This window comes from Saccoglossus kowalevskii, chromosome 6 (assembly GCF_978046115.1).
Source record: "Saccoglossus kowalevskii chromosome 6, keSacKowa6.1, whole genome shotgun sequence".
Classification (NCBI taxonomy): domain Eukaryota; kingdom Metazoa; phylum Hemichordata; class Enteropneusta; family Harrimaniidae; genus Saccoglossus; species Saccoglossus kowalevskii.
Genome location: NC_140646.1, coordinates 39,443,055 through 39,468,170, shown reverse-complemented (window position 1 = coordinate 39,468,170; position 25,116 = coordinate 39,443,055). Strand labels below are relative to the sequence as shown.

At 37.4% G+C, this 25,116-nt stretch overlaps 1 protein-coding gene across 1 annotated transcript in view; it reads left to right on the top strand.

Annotated features, from left to right (window-relative positions):
- Positions 1-3,001: 3,001 nt before the first annotated feature.
- The window catches only part of LOC146742774 (glutathione S-transferase theta-1-like), a 40,611-nt gene continuing 18,496 nt past the window's right edge, over positions 3,002-25,116 (top strand). The window contains exons 1-2 of the mRNA XM_085500889.1: positions 3,002-3,279; positions 8,740-8,867. Of these exons, the coding sequence (XP_085357015.1) occupies positions 3,202-3,279; positions 8,740-8,867 (206 nt within the window). The 5' untranslated portion in view covers positions 3,002-3,201. The remainder of the gene's footprint in view (positions 3,280-8,739; positions 8,868-25,116) is intronic.

Here is a 25,116-nt window from a genome sequence, read left to right as displayed (position 1 = left end):
TTTAACTTTTTTGATTTGCTGAACAAAAACTGTCACTGCTCGTTGTACTAATTGCTGTGTTGTCTGTGTTATAATTGGATGAATTCAGTAAATATCTTATACAATGGTGATTTCAGACTTTAAATAAAATAATCTGATATCGGCAGCACATGGACTTGGGATGTGTTTAAAACTGTACAATTGGGGTTCTAGCTGCATTGCATAATCTGTTAGTTATTTGGCAACTTTAACCTCAAAATATTTAGCCTATAACATTTTTTGCATCAACAAATTTATAGGCAATATAGGTAATAGTTATTATTAAGAACACATTTGTACGATTAACTTTTTTATCGTTTGTTCTGAAATAAAAATTTTAAAAATATATGCATGAGCGCGTGTGTGAATTCTGGAAAACATGACATCAAAAACAGGGTGACGCCCCCCTATTCGCACAATCAAAAACAGGGTAACCCCCCTACTGATCCACCGCCCCCCCCCCTAGGCCGAAGTAACTGACCAGTCCCTAAATGTCAGAAACTTGATTGTTTTGTTTTTTTTCGGTCGTACCACTGGCTCGTTTTGCTTTGACACCAGCGGATGTATTTATGCAATTATTATGTAGTGAGCGTGTATTGGCTTTTATGGAAATTGCACTTGGCGTTTCCGTAGTGTGTTGAAATCGTGGACGATCTGTGATGGGAGTTGTGTTCTATAGGTCTCATGCCACTAATTAACCAATGGCTGTTCGTAGCAGAGTCAGCTGGCGCACATCTGATATAATAAAATAAATGCGATATTTACTATATGGGGCCGCCATTTTGAATGACGCATAAAACTAAATGAGAGACAAGTTGTGAAACGCGTTTTTCAGATTCCTACAAATCAGGACAAAAATACCAATCTTTCACAAAAATAAGGTCCATTGGGGTTATATTAAGCCAACCGATAACAAAATTCGGCCGAATTCGTCGTTTTTGTGTGGAAAAAATCCCTTACATACGAACACATAATTACGCGAAGAACATAGAACACTAAGCCGGGGTATTTGAAACCGAAATTGTCATCTAAGCGTTAGGCCGTCGCTGATTGGCTGCTGTGCTGGAATGCCAATTTTTAGTTTCACACTGATATCTCGGCTACTAATCATCACATATCAATGAATGTTTGTACATAGATGCTGTAGGACAATAGACAGACCTGGATAATTGTGGGTTAAAATCTGTACGTATTAATTACCTAATTTGCATAATTAACCAATTTTAAGCTTTCACACTGATATCTAAAGTACTAATTATTCCATTTCAATGAAACTTAGTACAAAGATGCTCTAGGACAATGTACAAACCTAATTAGTTTAGGGTAAAAATCTGTTCATTTTAATTCCCTAATTAGCATAATAATTCATAATTTTTTGGTTCTAATCACATTTCAATTAAACTTGGTATATAGATTTTCTGTTACATTGCACAGACCTCATTAGTTTTCAGCTAAGTAATTTCAAATTATATTTAATGTGTCTCCAATACTCTCAGCACATGGGAGTTCTTTCTAAGCTTTCTTTGATTTCATATGGTTGATTACTGGCATGTTGATTCTCATTTTGAGCCATGTTTTCAACTTTCTTCACCATTTTCATACAGCAATCTCGTCATATGTTAACATTGTCGTCTATGGAAATTCAATTAGTGGTATGAGCCCTATAGTGGCTTGCGCCCTCAATAAGTGTTTTATTGATTTTTTTGTTTTTATTGAGATGGTTATTTTTATTCCCTACACAGCTGTGCATATCATTGCATATGTTTTTTGTGTATATTCTGCCATTGTGGAATTTATCAGGCGACAATGTTAACAAAGAGAGAGTTTCCTGGTGATGAGGGGGCGTGTGATGGGCTGGGATAATTCTGACATTGCTCATAGTCCCTCTGCCCTTGACAACCATTGACGATACGTGGAAGTTGTTTCGCTACAAATATGGTCAACTTGAACCTAAGTTAGTAAGTCCCGTGTCTTTCTCGGGCCATATTTTCTAAAATGCGTGCACTGGGTATATTTTAAAAACATAATCTACCACCAAGTATGTAGTTTTAAGTAAAAACAAATGCATGTGCTGTATACTAAAATTGCTACGTGAACAGATGTACAATGCACTTCACAATGAACTGATACTCTTAATGTGATTTGACAACTTTTACTTGAACATGCCTTAGGATTCAAGAAATGGGTAATTTTGTTGTCACGTGTACGCTTCATCACGTGATCGTATGTAGGCATGCTGTGTTGCCATACACGGTGATTATGTTTACTTGTGTATGATTTCAATCACGAATAGTCTAATTTCTGTCAAAACGCGAACTGAACCCCAGCATCAAATGTTGGGTTCAAACAATTGTCAAGTAATTTGACAGGGCGTTTTATGAATACGATTGATATACGAGACATAGACAGAGTTATCCATCAAGCTGTAATTCCCAATCACGAGACGGAAGAACACTACCTATGCTCTAGACAAGATGGTGGCATTCTTTGTATACTTCGGGGTTGAATATACAAATCCCGGGAGATGGTAGAACTACCGCGTATAGTTCTTTTGCTTAGATTTTTTTAAGAATGATCTTTGTGCTGTTACTAGTATTGTTTTCAAATATACCACCCCAGAACTTCTATTGGTCTATCCCTCATTTGAAAAATACATGGTTTTATAATTGCTGGCTCTATTTTATATATATAGAAAGCTTTAGAAATTAAGAAGAAAAAAATCAGTTTCCGTTTTTTTTCCTTTTCGCGCTTTAATTAGCCAGAGAGCAAAAAAAATAATGGAAATTTTCTTTACTGTGCCAGTAAATCAAACATTCTGTGCTATAGACATTATACGATGTGCTATATACGATGGTACATACACGCTGTGTGCTTTGTGAAGCGTGAGAGATTAACATAAGTCAATACCACATAACTGTGTCAATATCTACTGTTTGTTGATACGCGGTAACAACGACTCTCGTAGCGTGAAGTTATAATTCACGCTGTGATTTATTCCGTCTATGTTGATTTGCACACCGTATTACAAACTGGCGTTAATATCGATCGACACTTCGCGTGGTATTTGAATATTTACTGCAGAAGGGAGGCTGTATTGACATTAGCCAGTAGGCAAAGTAGTTGGATACCGTCAGGTCTGTTTCTACATTGTCAAATGTGCTATGCGTTGTTGGCGGCGTGATCATGTCTTCTCCTGGTGTTACGCTGTATCTGGTACGGGTATCTCCCCCTTGCAGGGCGGTCTGGCTGTATATATTGCAGGTGAGGCGCATGTTTTCGACCTTATTTTATCGACAGACAATCCACTTAACTAAACATCACACCGTGGTTTATTATTGTTCGTCGAAATGGTGTCACGATGTCGTCATACGATTGATTTCACAAACTCCATGTATGTGATGACGGACATGCGTACACTAGTTATATTGGCTTATTACAGGATCATTTCATCGGAGAAAGTTCGCGAATTCCTTCGATAACCATAGGCTTCCAATTGCTGGTGTCACAAGGTGACTTGCTGGTGTGCAAGTTTCCGCCCTGTTACGTTTGCTATGCCATCGCGTTTATAGCCATTTCAGATCGTCCATATTGTGAGAATACTAGTAAAAAGGTCTTCCAGGATCGTTTATTCCTACGGAATACTTGCACAATGTAAGACATTCTTTGTATCGTAACTACAGTCATTTGTCGATAATTGCTACCATGCATACGTACTGTTTACGTGACCTACCAATGATGCGTGTATCGTGCTACAAACACTGTAGTCTCATTCATTTGTTCAGTTACTCTGTCACTTATTGTCACAACAATGACATTTTCACAAAGTGCCACAGTCGTCGTGCAGCGACAGGCCCCATATCGAACGCGACAAATGCAGGTATGAATATTGGACGATATTTTGGAGTAACCATCAACCAGACTCAAGTTGCAAGTTCTTTATATTTATAGCAGTAATCATCCGAGTAGTGTCCTATGGAATGTGGATTTCTAAACTGAATTACTGTACAATAACATTACCTCAAAACAGGTGTTGACATTTATACTTAATTAAAGTTTTATTTTTATATCACGAGCTGAGTTTATGGTCATTATACAATACTCTTCCGATGTGTTGCTTTGTTTGGTTTAGTCATTCTCCCCAAGGAATTCTTTCACCTGTAAGACTCTGCTCAAAATCCTTGCTAACCACGACCCCGTTGCCGCGCTTTAGATGCGTGATTTTTGTATGCATAAGCCTGGAAACCTGGATTTGCGGAGATTTAATCTGGTAGTGAGTGATAATTAAAGAAACTTAGTCTTAATTTATTTCGACAACTGTGTCTTGATATTGATTTTCAAAATCGGTCAGATATTGTGGGTTCATTCATGGGGGTTTGTTTTACCCCAATGGTTCATTTGAGCAATTATCTACGTACACATCATCCCGGAACCTTCGTCTGTCAAATATTTGATTGAGCTGTATTGAAATTCACTGCTTCGGCGCATTCACCGAGAAAGGTAGGCATATGTATGATATGCCAAGTTAAAGAACGAATAAGTCCTGCATGTCAGTGATATTTTTACTTATCTTCACTTAATATGATACGCAACTTAGAGACAACGTTTTATCCCATCACACTTCATTGTACCACTCGTATCCCCATACAAAATACGTTGGGTTAATGAACAGTAAAATACTAGAAACAGACTCTGCAAAATTAGACATTCTAGAAAATATCAATACATTTAACTATGCATTTATTTGTTATACTTTACCCCATACATATGCATAATACAAGATTTATTTTTGTTTATATTACGTCCTTATAGCAAGTTGCATATAAGGCTGGTGGGTTAAAATACTCGTGAATACAATTTATGAATAGCCAAGACCTTGTTTTCCGGCACGGAGGTGTGGCTATGTTTTGCGTATTGAACCATAATTAAACTCTTATTCGGGCGAGATGTTCATTTCTTCTTCAAAATTCAACAAAATCTACAGTTGAGCGACTCTCACACGGAACCTCAAGCGAGTTCTCGCATGGATTGTAGTTATACTAAGACTAGCTCTACGTACTTTAAGACTGTGAAATTGTTGTCTGGATATAACACTGGCAGTATGGGGTACTTTAAATGTAAACAATTTGTATTGAACGCAACAAGGTCTCGTCTAGTTTTTTGTTAATTGTTAACAATTGGATTACGTGTGGAATGCACATTGTTACCATAGCAACAAAGTTTGTTGGTGCCTAAGTTCCAATATTGATTGCTGCAAGTGAAACACAATTATATTAAATGTGTAGCTGAAATAATTGACAGCCCAAATATTTATAATGCAATGGTATTTTCATATTACTAACCTAGAGCGCTACGTTGTTGTATGTAATAAAAAGATAGAGTAATCATCATGACGATACACAAATCATTCTCATTGATTACACTAAATTAATAACTTATACCCACGTCATAAAAACTAAAGCCAAGATTCATTATGTTTTATGATACTCGACAGAAAATTCCTACAAATAGGATTATAGAAGGTTTGTATTTTGAAGGTACGGTTTGAATAATAATCATGTCAATTAGTTCTTGTTCCAGAACGCTGACATCTACTGTACGCCGTTTTTGTTGATCAAAATACAACTATTTTAATTTCGTAACAAATAACCTAGTCACATTTTTTTGTAAAGTAGTTCATCCCTAAATCGTCATTTACTATAAAAAAAATGCATTCTGTGTATAGTAAAAAGACAAACATCTGAAGAAAATGAGAAAAGTATCTGACATTTTGTAATTACAACCAAATTTATCACTTGGTTTACCAGTATTTGAGACTTATTTATTATGTTTATCACAATTGACTCAATAAAACACGTATAAGTTCGCCGGTAGTGACGCTCGGTCAAATATCTTGGATACACAACTGAAGTGAAGCTGGTTGGTTCATTCGAAAAATGATGAAGTAAGCAGTGTCGCGACTTTCTTGTAATTAAGTTATTTACATTCTCATGCACTGACTAATTCCGGGATTCTTAAGCACGCCTCCAATCAGTCAGGACTTGGCGAATGAGTACCGCAACGGCTCTGTGATTCACGACTATATTTCATTGGCTTCGTCATGAAAGCGTGACATTGGTATTCGATTTATTATCGGAAAATATAATCTAAAATCGATAACTCTTCATTCTCGGGTAAAATCGATAAATTTTACCGGCGTCTCGATCGTCTAAATGCGTCGTTCTTATTGGTCGAGAGCGTGTTTTTAATTATGCGAGCCGTGGTGAAATACGCCACTGAAATGTTGAGTATTTGGTGTATAAAATAGATTCATGAGAATAACAGAAACTAAGCCAACAATTGCCTTCTGCAGTGGCGGGAAGTTTTGTACTCGATCAACATGAAATTTGAACGTACGGCGCTACGTTGCGAATTTGCTCCCTTTGTTTGATGTATCTATATTCTCACAGCCCCTCTATAGAGGGACTGTAATATTCACAATGTGCTAGTTCAAGAACCAATTTTCAGAATTTTTATTTTACTACGCAAAACAAGCAAAGCGTTTGGAGTGGCGTGTCACATAAGTAAATGATGGTAGACCGGGGGGGGGGCATTGTGTCAATGCCGGGGGGGGGGGGCTACTTGCATAGAAGTGCAATACGGGTATGTGCCGCCCGACTGGGGTGTCATTTCACGTTATTTTGTTTAGAAGTGGGTGGTCATTTATCAATGTTTTGGTTTAGAAGTGTGTAGCATTTATTTACTTTTTCACAGGTCCTTATATTCAAAGCCAAATACCGGAAAATGCATCGCCCGGATGCGCGCACTGGTTGCGAAAGTTGTGAGCTGGATGTGTTTTTGTTTTTTTGCTGAAAACACTTGTGTTTAGAAGTGGGTATATAAAAAGACTAAAATGGTTTAGAGGCGAGTATGGTTTACGAGAGGTGGGCTGCACAACCTTACCCACTTAATGTGGAAGTAGCCCCCCCCCCCCCCCCCCCCGTGGTAGATGTCGGAGTCTAAAGTTATTTCCATGCCTCGGAACTACATTTAAAATGAAGTTGAAATAGTATAATGGCAATGAACAACTCAATATTTAGCTCGTGTGTATATGACGTGAATTGTGCAAAATCGCGTGGTACATCTGCCTTCGGTGGTGGAGGTTTATATATATACATATATATATATATATATATATATATATATATATATATATATATATATATATATATATATATATATATATATATATATATATATATATATATATATATATATATATATATATGGCGCCCTTGTCGTATTAGAGTTTGGTCATTTCGACCTGCTTGCCTGACCTGCACATAAGGTGAACAACGGGTGTGCAATTCTTTCTCCGTCCTTTCGCCTGATTGGCGCTCATGACACTTAATGTCGCAAAAACTAACAGGTATTTCCGAATCGAGGATTTAAAATAGTCGTATGTTATTATCATTTTTTCGGAGATTATCAGAGAAGCCACAAGCACAGGAAAAACATTCTAATATTATATTCTATCTTATTCATAATATTATTATCGATTATGGTTTTTCCTCGCATTCACTGTGTCACGGTTCGCGTCTATATTTCCTCGCATTCACGGTGTCACGGTTCGCGTTTATATTTACTCGCATTGGTGCCACGGTTCGCGTATATATTTCCTCGCTATGGTGTCACGGTTCGCGTCTATATTTCCTCGCATTCACGGTGTCACGGTTCGCGTTTATATTTACTCGCATTGGTGCCACGGTTCGCGTATATATTTCCTCGCATTGGTGCCACGGTTCGCGTCTATATTTCCTCGCCACGGTTCGCGTCTATATTTCCTCGCATTGGTGCCACGGTTCGCGTCTATATTTCCTCGCATTGGTGCCACGGTTCGCGTCTATAATTCCTCGCATTGGTGCCACGGTTCGCGTCTATATTTCCTCGCATTGGTGCCACGGTTCGCGTCTATTTCCTCGCATTGGTGCCACGGTTCGCGTCTATATTTCCTCGCATTCGTGCCATGGTTCGCGTCTATATTTCCTCGCATTGGTGCCATGGTTCGCGTCTATATTTCCTCGCATTGGTGCCATGGTTCGCGTCTATATTTCCTCGCATTGGTGCATTGTTCGCGTCTATATTTCCTCGCATTGGTGCCATGGTTCGCGTCTATATTTCCTCGCATTGGTGCCATGGTTCGCGTCTATATTTCCTCGCATTGGTGCCATGGTTTGCGTCTATATTTCCTCGCATTGGTGCCATGGTTCGCGTCTATACTTCCTCGCATTGGTGCCACGGTTCGCGTCTATATTTCCTCGCATTGGTGCCACGGTTCGCGTCTATATTTCCTCGCAATGGTGCCACGGTTCGCGTCTATATTTCCTCGCAATGGTGCCACAGTTCGCGTCTAGATTTCCTCGCATTTGGTGCCACGGTTCGCGTCTATATTTCCTCGCATTGGTGCTACGGTTCGCGTCTATATTTCCTCGCATTGGTGCCACGGTTCGCGTCTATATTTCCTCGCAATGGTGCCACGGTTCGCGTCTATATTTCCTCGCATTGGTTCATCAGGAAATGAGGAATGTTAGAATAACTTGAAATAATAAACACAATCTTCTACTTTGGACATTATGTTTGTTGTGTATCATTGCTATTACAAAGACATTGCAGAAGTGAGACGTTTTAGAACCCTCTCCCAATTCCGTATATTGTTTAATATATTATTTCCATTTTTGATAAAAGCACAAGATTCCACACAAACTGGTTGATGTTGATTTCAGCGACAGAAAAAAAGTGCCTGACGTAATAATTCAGAATGCCCACCAAGAAGTGCCAATATTGACAGATGGAGATGTTCTCGTGTTTGAAGGGTAAGTGCTAGTCAAGTGTTCAATGGTAAAAACGGGCATTTTGTTTGAATGATAATCGTGGTGGTAAGTGAGCCCCGGTGTTTGAATGGTAAGCCCGGTGTGTGTTTAAATGGTAAGTGAGTCTCGGTGTTTTAGGTTAAGTCGTATGATGTTAGTCTCGTCTGAATAGTAAGTGAGCATCAGTGTTTTAATGGTAAGTGCATATAGTATGTGTGAGTCTTAGGTTTGAATGGTAAGTGCATATAGTATGTGTGAGTCTTAGGTTTGAATGGTAAGTGCATATAGTATGTGTGAGTCTTAGGTTTGAATGGTAAGTGCATATAGTATGTGTGAGTCTTAGGTTTGAATGGTAAGTGCATATAGTATGTGTGAGTCTTAGGTTTGAATGGTAAGTGCATATAGTATGTGTGAGTCTTAGGTTTGAATGGTAAGTGCATATAGTATGTGTGAGTCTTAGGTTTGAATGGTAAGTGCATATAGTATGTGTGAGTCTTAGGTTTGAATGGTGAGTGCATATAGTATGTGTGAGTCTTAGGTTTGAATGGTGATTGCATATAGTATGTGTGAGTCTTAGGTTTGAATGGTGAGTGCATATAGTATGTGTGAGTCTTAGGTTTGAATGGTAAGTGCATATAGTATGTGTGAGTCTTAGGTTTGAATGGTGAGTGCATATAGTATGTGTGAGTCTTAGGTTTGAATGGTAAGTGCATATAGTATGTGTGAGTCTTAGGTTTGAATGGTGAGTGCATATAGTATGTGTGAGTCTTAGGTTTGAATGGTGAGTGCATATAGTATGTGTGAGTCTTAGGTTTGAATGGTGAGTGCATATAGTATGTGTGAGTCTTAGGTTTGAATGGTGAGTGCATATAGTATGTGTGAGTCTTAGGTTTGAATGGTAAGTGCATATAGTATGTGTGAGTCTTAGGTTTGAATGGTAAGTGTATATAGTATGTGTGAGTCTTAGGTTTGAATGGTAAGTGCATATAGTATGTGTGAGTCTTAGGTTAGAATGGTAAGTGCATATAGTATGTGTGAGTCTTAGGTTTGAATGGTAAGTGCATATAGTATGTGTGAGTCTTAGGTTTGAATGGTAAGTGCATATAGTATGTGTGAGTCTTAGGTTTGAATGGTGAGTGCATATAGTATGTGTGAGTCTTAGGTTTGAATGGTGAGTGCATATAGTATGTGTGAGTCTTAGGTTTGAATGGTAAGTGCATATAGTATGTGTGAGTCTTGGGTTTGAATGGAAAGTGCATATAGTATGTGTGAGTCTTAGGTTTGAATGGTGAGTGCATATAGTATGTGTGAGTCTTAGGTTTGAATGGTGAGTGCATATAGTATGTGTGAGTCTTAGGTTTGAATGGTAAGTGCATATAGTATGTGTGAGTCTTAGGTTTGAATGGTAAGTGCATATAGTATGTGTGAGTCTTAGGTTTGAATGGTAAGTGCATATAGTATGTGTGAGTCTTAGGTTTGAATGGTGAGTGCATATAGTATGTGTGAGTCTTAGGTTTGAATGGTGAGTGCATATAGTATGTGTGAGTCTTAGGTTTGAATGGTAAGTGCATATAGTATGTGTGAGTCTTAGGTTTGAATGGTGAGTGCATATATTATGTGTGAGTCTTAGGTTTGAATGGTAAGTGCATATAGTATGTGTGAGTCTTAGGTTTGAATGGTAAGTGCATATAGTATGTGTGAGTCTTAGGTTTGAATGGTGAGTGCATATAGTATGTGTGAGTCTTAGGTTTGAATGGTAAGTGCATATAGTATGTGTGAGTCTTAGGTTTGAATGGTAAGTGCATATAGTATGTGTGAGTCTTAGGTTTGAATGGTAAGTGCATATAGTATGTGTGAGTCTTAGGTTTGAATGGTAAGTGCATATAGTATGTGTGAGTCTTAGGTTTGAATGGTGAGTGCATATAGTATGTGTGAGTCTTAGGTTTGAATGGTGAGTGCATATAGTATGTGTGAGTCTTAGGTTTGAATGGTAAGTGCATATAGTATGTGTGAGTCTTAGGTTTGAATGGTGATTGCATATAGTATGTGTGAGTCTTAGGTTTGAATGGTAAGTGCATATACTATGTGTGAGTCTTAGGTTTGAATGGTAAGTGCATATAGTATGTGTGAGTCTTAAGTTTGAATGGTAAGTGCATATAGTATGTGTGAGTCTTATGTTTGAATGGTAAGTGCACATCGTATGTGTGAGTCTTAGGTTTGAATGGTGAGTGCATATAGTATATGTGAGTCTTAGGTTTGAATGGTGAGTGCATATAGTATGTGTGAGTCTTAGGTTTGAATGGTAAGTGCATATAGTATGTGTGAGTCTTAGGTTTGAATGGTAAGTGCATATAGTATGTGTGAGTCTTAGGTTTGAATGGTGATTGCATATAGTATGTGTGAGTCTTAGGTTTGAATGGTGATTGCATATAGTATGTGTGAGTCTTAGGTTTGAATGGTAAGTGCATATAGTATGTGTGAGTCTTAGGTTTGAATGGTAAGTGCATATAGTATGTGTGAGTCTTAGGTTTGAATGGTAAGTGCATATAGTATGTGTGAGTCTTAGGTTTGAATGGTAAGTGCATATAGTATGTGTGAGTCTTAGGTTTGAATGGTAAGTGCATATAGTATGTGTGAGTCTTCGGTTTGATTGGTAAGTGCATATAGTATGTGTGAGTCTTAGGTTTGAATGGTGAGTGCATATAGTATGTGTGAGTCTTAGGTTTGAATGGTGAGTGCATATAGTATGTGTGACTCTTAGGTTTGAAAGGTAAGTGCATATAGTATGTGTGAGTCTTCGGTTTGAATGGTAAGTGCATATAGTATGTGTGAGTCTTAGGTTTGAATGGTAAGTGCATATAGTATGTGTGAGTCTTAGGTTTGAATGGTAAGTGCATATAGTATGTGTGAGTCTTAGGTTTGAATGGTGATTGCATATAGTATGTGTGAGTCTTAGGTTTGAATGGTAAGTGCATATAGTATGTGTGAGTCTTAGGTTTGAATGGTAAGTGCATATAGTATGTGTGAGTCTTAGGTTTGAATGGTAAGTGCATATAGAATGTGTGAGTCTTAGGTTTGAATGGTGAGTGCATATAGTATGTGTGATTCTTAGGTTTGAATGGTGAGTGCATATAGTATGTGTGAGTCTTAGGTTTGAATGGTAAGTGCATATAGTATGTGTGAGTCTTAGGTTTGAATGGTGAGTGCATATAGTATGTGTGAGTCTTAGGTTTGAATGGTAAGTGCATATAGTAGGTGTGAGTCTTAGGTTTGAATGGTAAGTGCATATAGTATGTGTGAGTCTTAGGTTTGAATGGTAAGTGCATATAGTATGTGTGAGTCTTAGGTTTGAATGGTAAGTGCATATAGTATGTGTGAGTCTTAGGTTTGAATGGTAAGTGCATATAGTATGTGTGAGTCTTAGGTTTGAATGGTGAGTGCATATAGTATGTGTGAGTCTTAGGTTTGAATGGTGAGTGCATATAGTATGTGTGAGTCTTAGGTTTGAATGGTGAGTGCATATAGTATGTGTGAGTCTTAGGTTTGAATGGTGAGTGCATATAGTATGTGTGAGTCTTAGGTTTGAATGGTGAGTGCATATAGTATGTGTGAGTCTTAGGTTTGAATGGTGAGTGCATATAGTATGTGTGAGTCTTAGGTTTGAATGGTGAGTGCATATAGTATGTGTGAGTCTTAGGTTTGAATGGTGAGTGCATATAGTATGTGTGAGTCTTAGGTTTGAATGGTAAGTGCATATAGTATGTGTGAGTCTTAGGTTTGAATGGTAAGTGCATATAGTATGTGTGAATCTTAGGTTTGAATGGTGAGTGCATATAGTATGTGTGAGTCTTAGGTTTGAATGGTGAGTGCATATAGTATGTGTGAGTCTTAGGTTTGAATGGTGAGTGCATATAGTATGTGTGAGTCTTAGGTTTGAATGGTAAGTGCATATCGTATGTGTGAGTCTTAGGTTTGAATGGTGAGTGCATATCGTATGTGTGAGTCTTAGGTTTGAATGGTGAGTGCATATAGTATGTGTGAGTCTTAGGTTTGAATGGTGAGTGCATATAGTATGTGTGAGTCTTAGGTTTGAATGGTAAGTGCATATAGTATGTGTGAGTCTTAGGTTTGAATGGTAAGTGCATATAGTATGTGTGAGTCTTAGGTTTGAATGGTAAGTGCATATAGTATGTGTGAGTCTTAGGTTTGAATGGTAAGTTCATATAGTATGTGTGAGTCTTAGGTTTGAATGGTAAGTGCATATAGTATGTGTGAGTCTTAGGTTTGAATGGTAAGTGCATATAGTATGTGCGAGTCTTAGGTTTGAATGGTAAGTGCATATAGTATGTGTGAGTCTTAGGTTTGAATGGGAAGTGCATATAGTATGTGTGAGTCTTAGGTTTGAATGGTAAGTGCATATAGTATGTGTGAGTCTTAGGTTTGAATGGTAAGTGCATATAGTATGTGTGAGTCTTAGGTTTGAATGGTGATTGCATATAGTATGTGTGAGTCTTAGGTTTGAATGGTAAGTGCATATAGTATGTGTGAGTCTTAGGTTTGAATGTGAGTGCATATAGTATGTGTGAGTCTTAGGTTTGAATGGTGAGTGCATATAGTATGTGTGAGTCTTAGGTTTGAATGGTAAGTACATATAGTATGTGTGAGTCTTAGGTTTGAATGGTAAGTGCATATAGTATGTGTGAGTCTTAGGTTTGAATGGTGAGTGCATATAGTATGTGTGAGTCTTAGGTTTGAATGGTAAGTGCATATAGTATGTGTGAGTCTTAGGTTTGAATGGTGAGTGCATATAGTATGTGTGAGTCTTAGGTTTGAATGGTGAGTGCATATAGTATGTGTGAGTCTTAGGTTTGAATGGTGAGTGCATATAGTATGTGTGAGTCTTAGGTTTGAATGGTGAGTTCATATAGTATGTGTGAGTCTTAAGTTTGAATGGTAAGTGCATATAGTATGTGTGAGTCTTACGTTTGAATGGTGAGTGCATATAGTATGTGTGAGTCTTACGTTTGAATGGTGAGTGCATATAGTATGTGTGAGTCTTAGGTTTGAATGGTAAGTGCATATAGTATGTGTGAGTCTTAGGTTTGAATGGTGATTGCATATATTATGTGTGAGTCTTAGGTTTGAATGGTAAGTGCATATACTATGTGTGAGTCTTAGGTTTGAATGGTAAGTGCATATAGTATGTGTGAGTCTTAAGTTTGAATGGTAAGTGCATATAGTATGTGTGAGTCTTATGTTTGAATGGTAAGTGCACATCGTATGTGTGAGTCTTAGGTTTGAATGGTGAGTGCATATAGTATGTGTGAGTCTTAGGTTTGAATGGTGAGTGCATATAGTATGTGTGAGTCTTAGGTTTGAATGGTAAGTGCATATAGTATGTGTGAGTCTTAGGTTTGAATGGTAAGTGCATATAGTATGTGTGAGTCTTAGGTTTGAATGGTGATTGCATATAGTATGTGTGAGTCTTAGGTTTGAATGGTGATTGCATATAGTATGTGTGAGTCTTAGGTTTGAATGGTAAGTGCATATAGTATGTGTGAGTCTTAGGTTTGAATGGTAAGTGCATATAGTATGTGTGAGTCTTAGGTTTGAATGGTAAGTGCATATAGTATGTGTGAGTCTTAGGTTTGAATGGTAAGTGCATATAGTATGTGTGAGTCTTAGGTTTGAATGGTAAGTGCATATAGTATGTGTGAGTCTTCGGTTTGATTGGTAAGTGCATATAGTATGTGTGAGTCTTAGGTTTGAATGGTGAGTGCATATAGTATGTGTGAGTCTTAGGTTTGAATGGTGAGTGCATATAGTATGTGTGACTCTTAGGTTTGAATGGTAAGTGCATATAGTATGTGTGAGTCTTCGGTTTGAATGGTAAGTGCATATAGTATGTGTGAGTCTTAGGTTTGAATGGTAAGTGCATATAGTATGTGTGAGTCTTAGGTTTGAATGGTAAGTGCATATAGTATGTGTGAGTCTTAGGTTTGAATGGTGATTGCATATAGTATGTGTGAGTCTTAGGTTTGAATGGTAAGTGCATATAGTATGTGTGAGTCTTATGTTTGAATGGTAAGTGCATATAGTATGTGTGAGTCTTAGGTTTGAATGGTAAGTGCATATAGTATGTGTGAGTCTTAGGTTTGAATGGTGAGTGCATATAGTATGTGTGATTCTTAGGTTTGAATGGTGTGTGCATATAGTAGTGTGAGTCTTAGGTTTGAATGGTAAGTGCATATAGTATGTGTGAGTCTTAGGTTTGAATGGTGAGTGCATATAGTATGTGTGAGTCTTAGGTTTGAATGGTAAGTGCATATAGTATGTGTGAGTCTTAGGTTTGAATGGTAAGTGCATATAGTATGTGTGAGTCTTAGGTTTGAATGGTAAGTGCATATAGTATGTGTGAGTCTTAGGTTTGAATGGTAAGTGCATATAGTATGTGTGAGTCTTAGGTTTGAATGGTAAGTGCATATAGTATGTGTGAGTCTTAGGTTTGAATGGTAAGTGCATATAGTATGTGTGAGTCTTAGGTTTGAATGGTAAGTGCATATAGTATGTGTGAGTCTTAGGTTTGAATGGTGAGTGCATATAGTATGTGTGAGTCTTAGGTTTGAATGGTGAGTGCATATAGTATGTGTGAGTCTTAGGTTTGAATGGTAAGTGCATATAGTATGTGTGAGTCTTGGGTTTGAATGGTAAGTGCATATAGTATGTGTGAGTCTTAGGTTTGAATGGTGAGTGCATATAGTATGTGTGAGTCTTAGGTTTGAATGGTGAGTGCATATAGTATGTGTGAGTCTTAAGTTTGAATGGTGAGTGCATATAGTATTTGTGAGTCTTAGGTTTGAATGGTGAGTGCATATAGTATGTGTGAGTCTTAGGTTTGAATGGTGAGTGCATATAGTATGTGTGAGTCTTAGGTTTGAATGGTAAGTGCATATAGTATGTGTGAGTCTTAGGTTTGAATGGTAAGTGCATATAGTATGTGTGAATCTTAGGTTTGAATGGTGAGTGCATATAGTATGTGTGAGTCTTAGGTTTGAATGGTGAGTGCATATAGTATGTGTGAGTCTTAGGTTTGAATGGTGAGTGCATATAGTATGTGTGAGTCTTAGGTTTGAATGGTAAGTGCATATCGTATGTGTGAGTCTTAGGTTTGAATGGTGAGTGCATATCGTATGTGTGAGTCTTAGGTTTGAATGGTGAGTGCATATAGTATGTGTGAGTCTTAGGTTTGAATGGTGAGTGCATATAGTATGTGTGAGTCTTAGGTTTGAATGGTAAGTGCATATAGTATGTGTGAGTCTTAGGTTTGAATGGTAAGTGCATATAGTATGTGCGAGTCTTAGGTTTGAATGGTAAGTGCATATAGTATGTGTGAGTCTTAGGTTTGAATGGGAAGTGCATATAGTATGTGTGAGTCTTAGGTTTGAATGGTAAGTGCATATAGTATGTGTGAGTCTTAGGTTTGAATGGTAAGTGCATATAGTATGTGTGAGTCTTAGGTTTGAATGGTGATTGCATATAGTATGTGTGAGTCTTAGGTTTGAATGGTAAGTGCATATAGTATGTGTGAGTCTTAGGTTTGAATGTGAGTGCATATAGTATGTGTGAGTCTTAGGTTTGAATGGTGAGTGCATATAGTATGTGTGAGTCTTAGGTTTGAATGGTAAGTGCATATAGTATGTGTGAGTCTTAGGTTTGAATGGTAAGTGCATATAGTATGTGTGAGTCTTAGGTTTGAATGGTGAGTACATATATTATGTGTGAGTCTTAGGTTTGAATGGTAAGTGCATATAGTATGTGTGAGTCTTAGGTTTGAATGGTGAGTGCATATAGTATGTGTGAGTCTTAGGTTTGAATGGTGAGTGCATATAGTATGTGTGAGTCTTAGGTTTGAATGGTAAGTGCATATAGTATGTGTGAGTCTTAGGTTTGAATGGTGATTGCATATAGTATGTGTGAGTCTTAGGTTTGAATGGTAAGTGCATATAGTATGTGTGAGTCTTAGGTTTGAATGGTAAGTGCATATAGTATGTGTGAGTCTTAGGTTTGAATGGTAAGTGCATATAGTATGTGTGAGTCTTAGGTTTGAATGGTGAGTGCATATAGTATGTGTGATTCTTAGGTTTGAATGGTGAGTGCATATAGTATGTGTGAGTCTTAGGTTTGAATGGTAAGTGCATATAGTATGTGTGAGTCTTAGGTTTGAATGGTGAGTGCATATAGTATGTGTGAGTCTTAGGTTTGAATGGTAAGTGCATATAGTAGGTGTGAGTCTTAGGTTTGAATGGTAAGTGCATATAGTATGTGTGAGTCTTAGGTTTGAATGGTAAGTGCATATAGTATGTGTGAGTCTTAGGTTTGAATGGTAAGTGCATATAGTATGTGTGAGTCTTAGGTTTGAATGGTGAGTACATATATTATGTGTGAGTCTTAGGTTTGAATGGTAAGTGCATATAGTATGTGTGAGTCTTAGGTTTGAATGGTGAGTGCATATAGTATGTGTGAGTCTTAGGTTTGAATGGTAAGTGCATATAGTATGTGTGAGTCTTAGGTTTGAATGGTAAGTGCATATAGTATGTGTGAGTCTTAGGTTTGAATGGTGAGTGCATATAGTATGTGTGATTCTTAGGTTTGAATGGTGAGTGCATATAGTATGTGTGAGTCTTAGGTTTGAATGGTAAGTGCATATAGTATGTGTGAGTCTTAGGTTTGAATGGTGAGTGCATATAGTATGTGTGAGTCTTAGGTTTGAATGGTAAGTGCATATAGTAGGTGTGAGTCTTAGGTTTGAATGGTAAGTGCATATAGTATGTGTGAGTCTTAGGTTTGAATGGTAAGTGCATATAGTATGTGTGAGTCTTAGGTTTGAATGGTAAGTGCATATAGTATGTGTGAGTCTTAGGTTTGAATGGTGAGTACATATATTATGTGTGAGTCTTAGGTTTGAATGGTAAGTGCATATAGTATGTGTGAGTCTTAGGTTTGAATGGTGAGTGCATATAGTATGTGTGAGTCTTAGGTTTGAATGGTAAGTGCATATAGTATGTGTGAGTCTTAGGTTTGAATGGTAAGTGCATATAGTATGTGTGAGTCTTAGGTTTGAATGGTGATTGCATATAGTATGTGTGAGTCTTAGGTTTGAATGGTAAGTGCATATAGTATGTGTGAGTCTTAGGTTTGAATGGTAAGTGCATATAGTATGTGTGAGTCTTAGGTTTGAATGGTAAGTGCATATAGTATGTGTGAGTCTTAGGTTTGAATGGTGAGTGCATATAGTATGTGTGATTCTTAGGTTTGAATGGTGAGTGCATATAGTATGTGTGAGTCTTAGGTTTGAATGGTAAGTGCATATAGTATGTGTGAGTCTTAGGTTTGAATGGTGAGTGCATATAGTATGTGTGAGTCTTAGGTTTGAATGGTAAGTGCATATAGTAGGTGTGAGTCTTAGGTTTGAATGGTAAGTGCATATAGTATGTGTGAGTCTTAGGTTTGAATGGTAAGTGCATATAGTATGTGTGAGTCTTAGGTTTGAATGGTAAGTGCATATAGTATGTGTGAGTCTTAGGTTTGAATGGTAAGTGCATATAGTATGTGTGAGTCTTAGGTTTGAATGGTAAGTGCATATAGTATGTGTGAGTCTTAGGTTTGAATGGTGAGTGCATATAGTATGTGTGAGTCTTAGGTTTGAATGGTGAGTGCATATAGTATGTGTGAGTCTTAGGTTTGAATGGTGAGTGCATATAGTATGTGTGAGTCTTAGGTTTGAATGGTGAGTGCATATAGTATGTGTGAGTCTTAGGTTTGAATGGTGAGTGCATATAGTATGTGTGAGTCTTAGGTTTGAATGGTGAGTGCATATAGTATGTGTGAGTCTTAGGTTTGAATGGTGAGTGCATATAGTATGTGTGAGTCTTAGGTTTGAATGGTCAGTGCATATAGTATGTGTGAGTCTTAGGTTTGAATGGTAAGTGCATATAGTATGTGTGAATCTTAGGTTTGAATGGTGAGTGCATATAGTATGTGTGAGTCTTAGGTTTGAATGGTGAGTGCATATAGTATGTGTGAGTCTTAGGTTTGAATGGTGAGTGCATATAGTATGTGTGAGTCTTAGGTTTGAATGGTAAGTGCATATCGTATGTGTGAGTCTTAGGTTTGAATGGTGAGTGCATATCGTATGTGTGAGTCTTAGGTTTGAATGGTGAGTGCATATAGTATGTGTGAGTCTTAGGTTTGAATGGTGAGTGCATATAGTATGTGTGAGTCTTAGGTTTGAATGGTAAGTGCATATAGTATGTGTGAGTCTTAGGTTTGAATGGTAAGTGCATATAGTATGTGTGAGTCTTAGGTTTGAATGGTAAGTGCATATAGTATGTGTGAGTCTTAGGTTTGAATGGTAAGTTCATATAGTATGTGTGAGTCTTAGGTTTGAATGGTAAGTGCATATAGTATGTGTGAGTCTTAGGTTTGAATGGTAAGTGCATATAGTATGTGCGAGTCTTAGGTTTGAATGGTAAGTGCATATAGTATGTGTGAGTCTTAGGTTTGAATGGGAAGTGCATATAGTATGTGTGAGTCTTAGGTTTGAATGGTAAGTGCATATAGTATGTGTGAGTCTTAGGTTTGAATGGTAAGTGCATATAGTATGTGTGAGTCTTAGGTTTGAATGGTGATTGCATATAGTATGTGTGAGTCTTAGGTTTGAATGGTAAGTGCATATAGTATGTGTGAGTCTTAGGTTTGAATGTGAGTGCATATAGTATGTGTGAGTCTTAGGTTTGAATGGTGAGTGCATATAGTATGTGTGAGTCTTAGGTTTGAATGGTAAGTGCATATAGTATGTGTGAGTCTTAGGTTTGAATGGTAAGTGCATATAGTATGTGTGAGTCTTAGGTTTGAATGGTGAGTGCATATAGTATGTGTGAGTCTTAGGTTTGAATGGTAAGTGCATATAGTATGTGTGAGTCTTAGGTTTGAATGGTGAGTGCATATAGTATGTGTGAGTCTTAGGTTTGAATGGTGAGTGCATATAGTATGTGTGAGTCTTAGGTTTGAATGGTGAGTGCATATAGTATGTGTGAGTCTTAGGTTTGAATGGTGAGTTCATATAGTATGTGTGAGTCTTAAGTTTGAATGGTAAGTGCATATAGTATGTGTGAGTCTTAGGTTTGAATGGTGAGTGCATATAGTATGTGTGAGTCTTAGGTTTGAATGGTGAGTGCATATAGTATGTGTGAGTCTTAGATTTGAATGGTAAGTGCATATAGTATGTGTGAGTCTTAGGTTTGAATGGTGATTGCATATAGTATGTGTGAGTCTTAGGTTTGAATGGTAAGTGCATATACTATGTGTGAGTCTTAGGTTTGAATGGTAAGTGCATATAGTATGTGTGAGTCTTAAGTTTGAATGGTAAGTGCATATAGTATGTGTGAGTCTTATGTTTGAATGGTAAGTGCACATCGTATGTGTGAGTCTTAGGTTTGAATGGTGAGTGCATATAGTATGTGTGAGTCTTAGGTTTGAATGGTGAGTGCATATAGTATGTGTGAGTCTTAGGTTTGAATGGTAAGTGCATATAGTATGTGTGAGTCTTAGGTTTGAATGGTAAGTGCATATAGTATGTGTGAGTCTTAGGTTTGAATGGTAAGTGCATATAGTATGTGTGAGTCTTAGGTTTGAATGGTAAGTGCATATAGTATGTGTGAGTCTTAGGTTTGAATGGTGAGTGCATATAGTATGTGTGATTCTTAGGTTTGAATGGTGAGTGCATATAGTATGTGTGAGTCTTAGGTTTGAATGGTAAGTGCATATAGTATGTGTGAGTCTTAGGTTTGAATGGTGAGTGCATATAGTATGTGTGAGTCTTAGGTTTGAATGGTAAGTGCATATAGTAGGTGTGAGTCTTAGGTTTGAATGGTAAGTGCATATAGTATGTGTGAGTCTTAGGTTTGAATGGTAAGTGCATATAGTATGTGTGAGTCTTAGGTTTGAATGGTAAGTGCATATAGTATGTGTGAGTCTTAGGTTTGAATGGTGAGTACATATATTATGTGTGAGTCTTAGGTTTGAATGGTAAGTGCATATAGTATGTGTGAGTCTTAGGTTTGAATGGTGAGTGCATATAGTATGTGTGAGTCTTAGGTTTGAATGGTAAGTGCATATAGTATGTGTGAGTCTTAGGTTTGAATGGTAAGTGCATATAGTATGTGTGAGTCTTAGGTTTGAATGGTGATTGCATATAGTATGTGTGAGTCTTAGGTTTGAATGGTAAGTGCATATAGTATGTGTGAGTCTTAGGTTTGAATGGTAAGTGCATATAGTATGTGTGAGTCTTAGGTTTGAATGGTAAGTGCATATAGTATGTGTGAGTCTTAGGTTTGAATGGTGAGTGCATATAGTATGTGTGATTCTTAGGTTTGAATGGTGAGTGCATATAGTATGTGTGAGTCTTAGGTTTGAATGGTAAGTGCATATAGTATGTGTGAGTCTTAGGTTTGAATGGTGAGTGCATATAGTATGTGTGAGTCTTAGGTTTGAATGGTAAGTGCATATAGTAGGTGTGAGTCTTAGGTTTGAATGGTAAGTGCATATAGTATGTGTGAGTCTTAGGTTTGAATGGTAAGTGCATATAGTATGTGTGAGTCTTAGGTTTGAATGGTAAGTGCATATAGTATGTGTGAGTCTTAGGTTTGAATGGTAAGTGCATATAGTATGTGTGAGTCTTAGGTTTGAATGGTAAGTGCATATAGTATGTGTGAGTCTTAGGTTTGAATGGTAAGTGCATATAGTATGTGTGAGTCTTAGGTTTGAATGGTGAGTGCATATAGTATGTGTGAGTCTTAGGTTTGAATGGTGAGTGCATATAGTATGTGTGAGTCTTAGGTTTGAATGGTGAGTGCATATAGTATGTGTGAGTCTTAGGTTTGAATGGTGAGTGCATATAGTATGTGTGAGTCTTAGGTTTGAATGGTGAGTGCATATAGTATGTGTGAGTCTTAGGTTTGAATGGTGAGTGCATATAGTATGTGTGAGTCTTAGGTTTGAATGGTGAGTGCATATAGTATGTGTGAGTCTTAGGTTTGAATGGTAAGTGCATATAGTATGTGTGAGTCTTAGGTTTGAATGGTAAGTGCATATAGTATGTGTGAATCTTAGGTTTGAATGGTGAGTGCATATAGTATGTGTGAGTCTTAGGTTTGAATGGTGAGTGCATATAGTATGTGTGAGTCTTAGGTTTGAATGGTGAGTGCATATAGTATGTGTGAGTCTTAGGTTTGAATGGTAAGTGCATATCGTATGTGTGAGTCTTAGGTTTGAATGGTGAGTGCATATCGTATGTGTGAGTCTTAGGTTTGAATGGTGAGTGCATATAGTATGTGTGAGTCTTAGGTTTGAATGGTGAGTGCATATAGTATGTGTGAGTCTTAGGTTTGAATGGTAAGTGCATATAGTATGTGTGAGTCTTAGGTTTGAATGGTAAGTGCATATAGTATGTGTGAGTCTTAGGTTTGAATGGTAAGTGCATATAGTATGTGTGAGTCTTAGGTTTGAATGGTAAGTTCATATAGTATGTGTGAGTCTTAGGTTTGAATGGTAAGTGCATATAGTATGTGTGAGTCTTAGGTTTGAATGGTAAGTGCATATAGTATGTGCGAGTCTTAGGTTTGAATGGTAAGTGCATATAGTATGTGTGAGTCTTAGGTTTGAATGGGAAGTGCATATAGTATGTGTGAGTCTTAGGTTTGAATGGTAAGTGCATATAGTATGTGTGAGTCTTAGGTTTGAATGGTAAGTGCATATAGTATGTGTGAGTCTTAGGTTTGAATGGTGATTGCATATAGTATGTGTGAGTCTTAGGTTTGAATGGTAAGTGCATATAGTATGTGTGAGTCTTAGGTTTGAATGTGAGTGCATATAGTATGTGTGAGTCTTAGGTTTGAATGGTGAGTGCATATAGTATGTGTGAGTCTTAGGTTTGAATGGTAAGTGCATATAGTATGTGTGAGTCTTAGGTTTGAATGGTAAGTGCATATAGTATGTGTGAGTCTTAGGTTTGAATGGTGAGTGCATATAGTATGTGTGAGTCTTAGGTTTGAATGGTAAGTGCATATAGTATGTGTGAGTCTTAGGTTTGAATGGTGAGTGCATATAGTATGTGTGAGTCTTAGGTTTGAATGGTGAGTGCATATAGTATGTGTGAGTCTTAGGTTTGAATGGTGAGTGCATATAGTATGTGTGAGTCTTAGGTTTGAATGGTGAGTTCATATAGTATGTGTGAGTCTTAAGTTTGAATGGTAAGTGCATATAGTATGTGTGAGTCTTAGGTTTGAATGGTGAGTGCATATAGTATGTGTGAGTCTTAGGTTTGAATGGTGAGTGCATATAGTATGTGTGAGTCTTAGATTTGAATGGTAAGTGCATATAGTATGTGTGAGTCTTAGGTTTGAATGGTGATTGCATATAGTATGTGTGAGTCTTAGGTTTGAATGGTAAGTGCATATACTATGTGTGAGTCTTAGGTTTGAATGGTAAGTGCATATAGTATGTGTGAGTCTTAAGTTTGAATGGTAAGTGCATATAGTATGTGTGAGTCTTATGTTTGAATGGTAAGTGCACATCGTATGTGTGAGTCTTAGGTTTGAATGGTGAGTGCATATAGTATGTGTGAGTCTTAGGTTTGAATGGTGAGTGCATATAGTATGTGTGAGTCTTAGGTTTGAATGGTAAGTGCATATAGTATGTGTGAGTCTTAGGTTTGAATGGTAAGTGCATATAGTATGTGTGAGTCTTAGGTTTGAATGGTGATTGCATATAGTATGTGTGAGTCTTAGGTTTGAATGATGATTGCATATAGTATGTGTGAGTCTTAGGTTTGAATGGTAAGTGCATATAGTATGTGTGAGTCTTAGGTTTGAATGGTAAGTGCATATAGTATGTGTGAGTCTTAGGTTTGAATGGTAAGTGCATATAGTATGTGTGAGTCTTAGGTTTGAATGGTAAGTGCATATAGTATGTGTGAGTCTTAGGTTTGAATGGTAAGTGCATATAGTATGTGTGAGTCTTCGGTTTGAATGGTAAGTGCATATAGTATGTGTGAGTCTTAGGTTTGAATGATGAGTGCATATAGTATGTGTGAGTCTTAGGTTTGAATGGTGAGTGCATATAGTATGTGTGACTCTTAGGTTTGAATGGTAAGCGCATATAGTATGTGTGAGTCTTCGGTTTGAATGGTAAGTGCATATAGTATGTGTGAGTCTTAGGTTTGAATGGTAAGTGCATATAGTATGTGTGAGTCTTAGGTTTGAATGGTAAGTGCATATAGTATGTGTGAGTCTTAGGTTTGAATGGTGATTGCATATAGTATGTGTGAGTCTTAGGTTTGAATGGTAAGTGCATATAGTATGTGTGAGTCTTATGTTTGAATGGTAAGTGCATATAGTATGTGTGAGTCTTAGGTTTGAATGGTAAGTGCATATAGTATGTGTGAGTCTTAGGTTTGAATGGTGAGTGCATATAGTATGTGTGATTCTTAGGTTTGAATGGTGTGTGCATATAGTATGTGTGAGTCTTAGGTTTGAATGGTAAGTGCATATAGTATGTGTGAGTCTTAGGTTTGAATGGTGAGTGCATATAGTATGTGTGAGTCTTAGGTTTGAATGGTAAGTGCATATAGTATGTGTGAGTCTTAGGTTTGAATGGTAAGTGCATATAGTATGTGTGAGTCTTAGGTTTGAATGGTAAGTGCATATAGTATGTGTGAGTCTTAGGTTTGAATGGTAAGTGCATATAGTATGTGTGAGTCTTAGGTTTGAATGGTAAGTGCATATAGTATGTGTGAGTCTTAGGTTTGAATGGTAAGTGCATATAGTATGTGTGAGTCTTAGGTTTGAATGGTAAGTGCATATAGTATGTGTGAGTCTTAGGTTTGAATGGTGAGTGCATATAGTATGTGTGAGTCTTAGGTTTGAATGGTGAGTGCATATAGTATGTGTGAGTCTTAGGTTTGAATGGTAAGTGCATATAGTATGTGTGAGTCTTGGGTTTGAATGGTAAGTGCATATAGTATGTGTGAGTCTTAGGTTTGAATGGTGAGTGCATATAGTATGTGTGAGTCTTAGGTTTGAATGGTGAGTGCATATAGTATGTGTGAGTCTTAAGTTTGAATGGTGAGTGCATATAGTATGTGTGAGTCTTAGGTTTGAATGGTGAGTGCATATAGTATGTGTGAGTCTTAGGT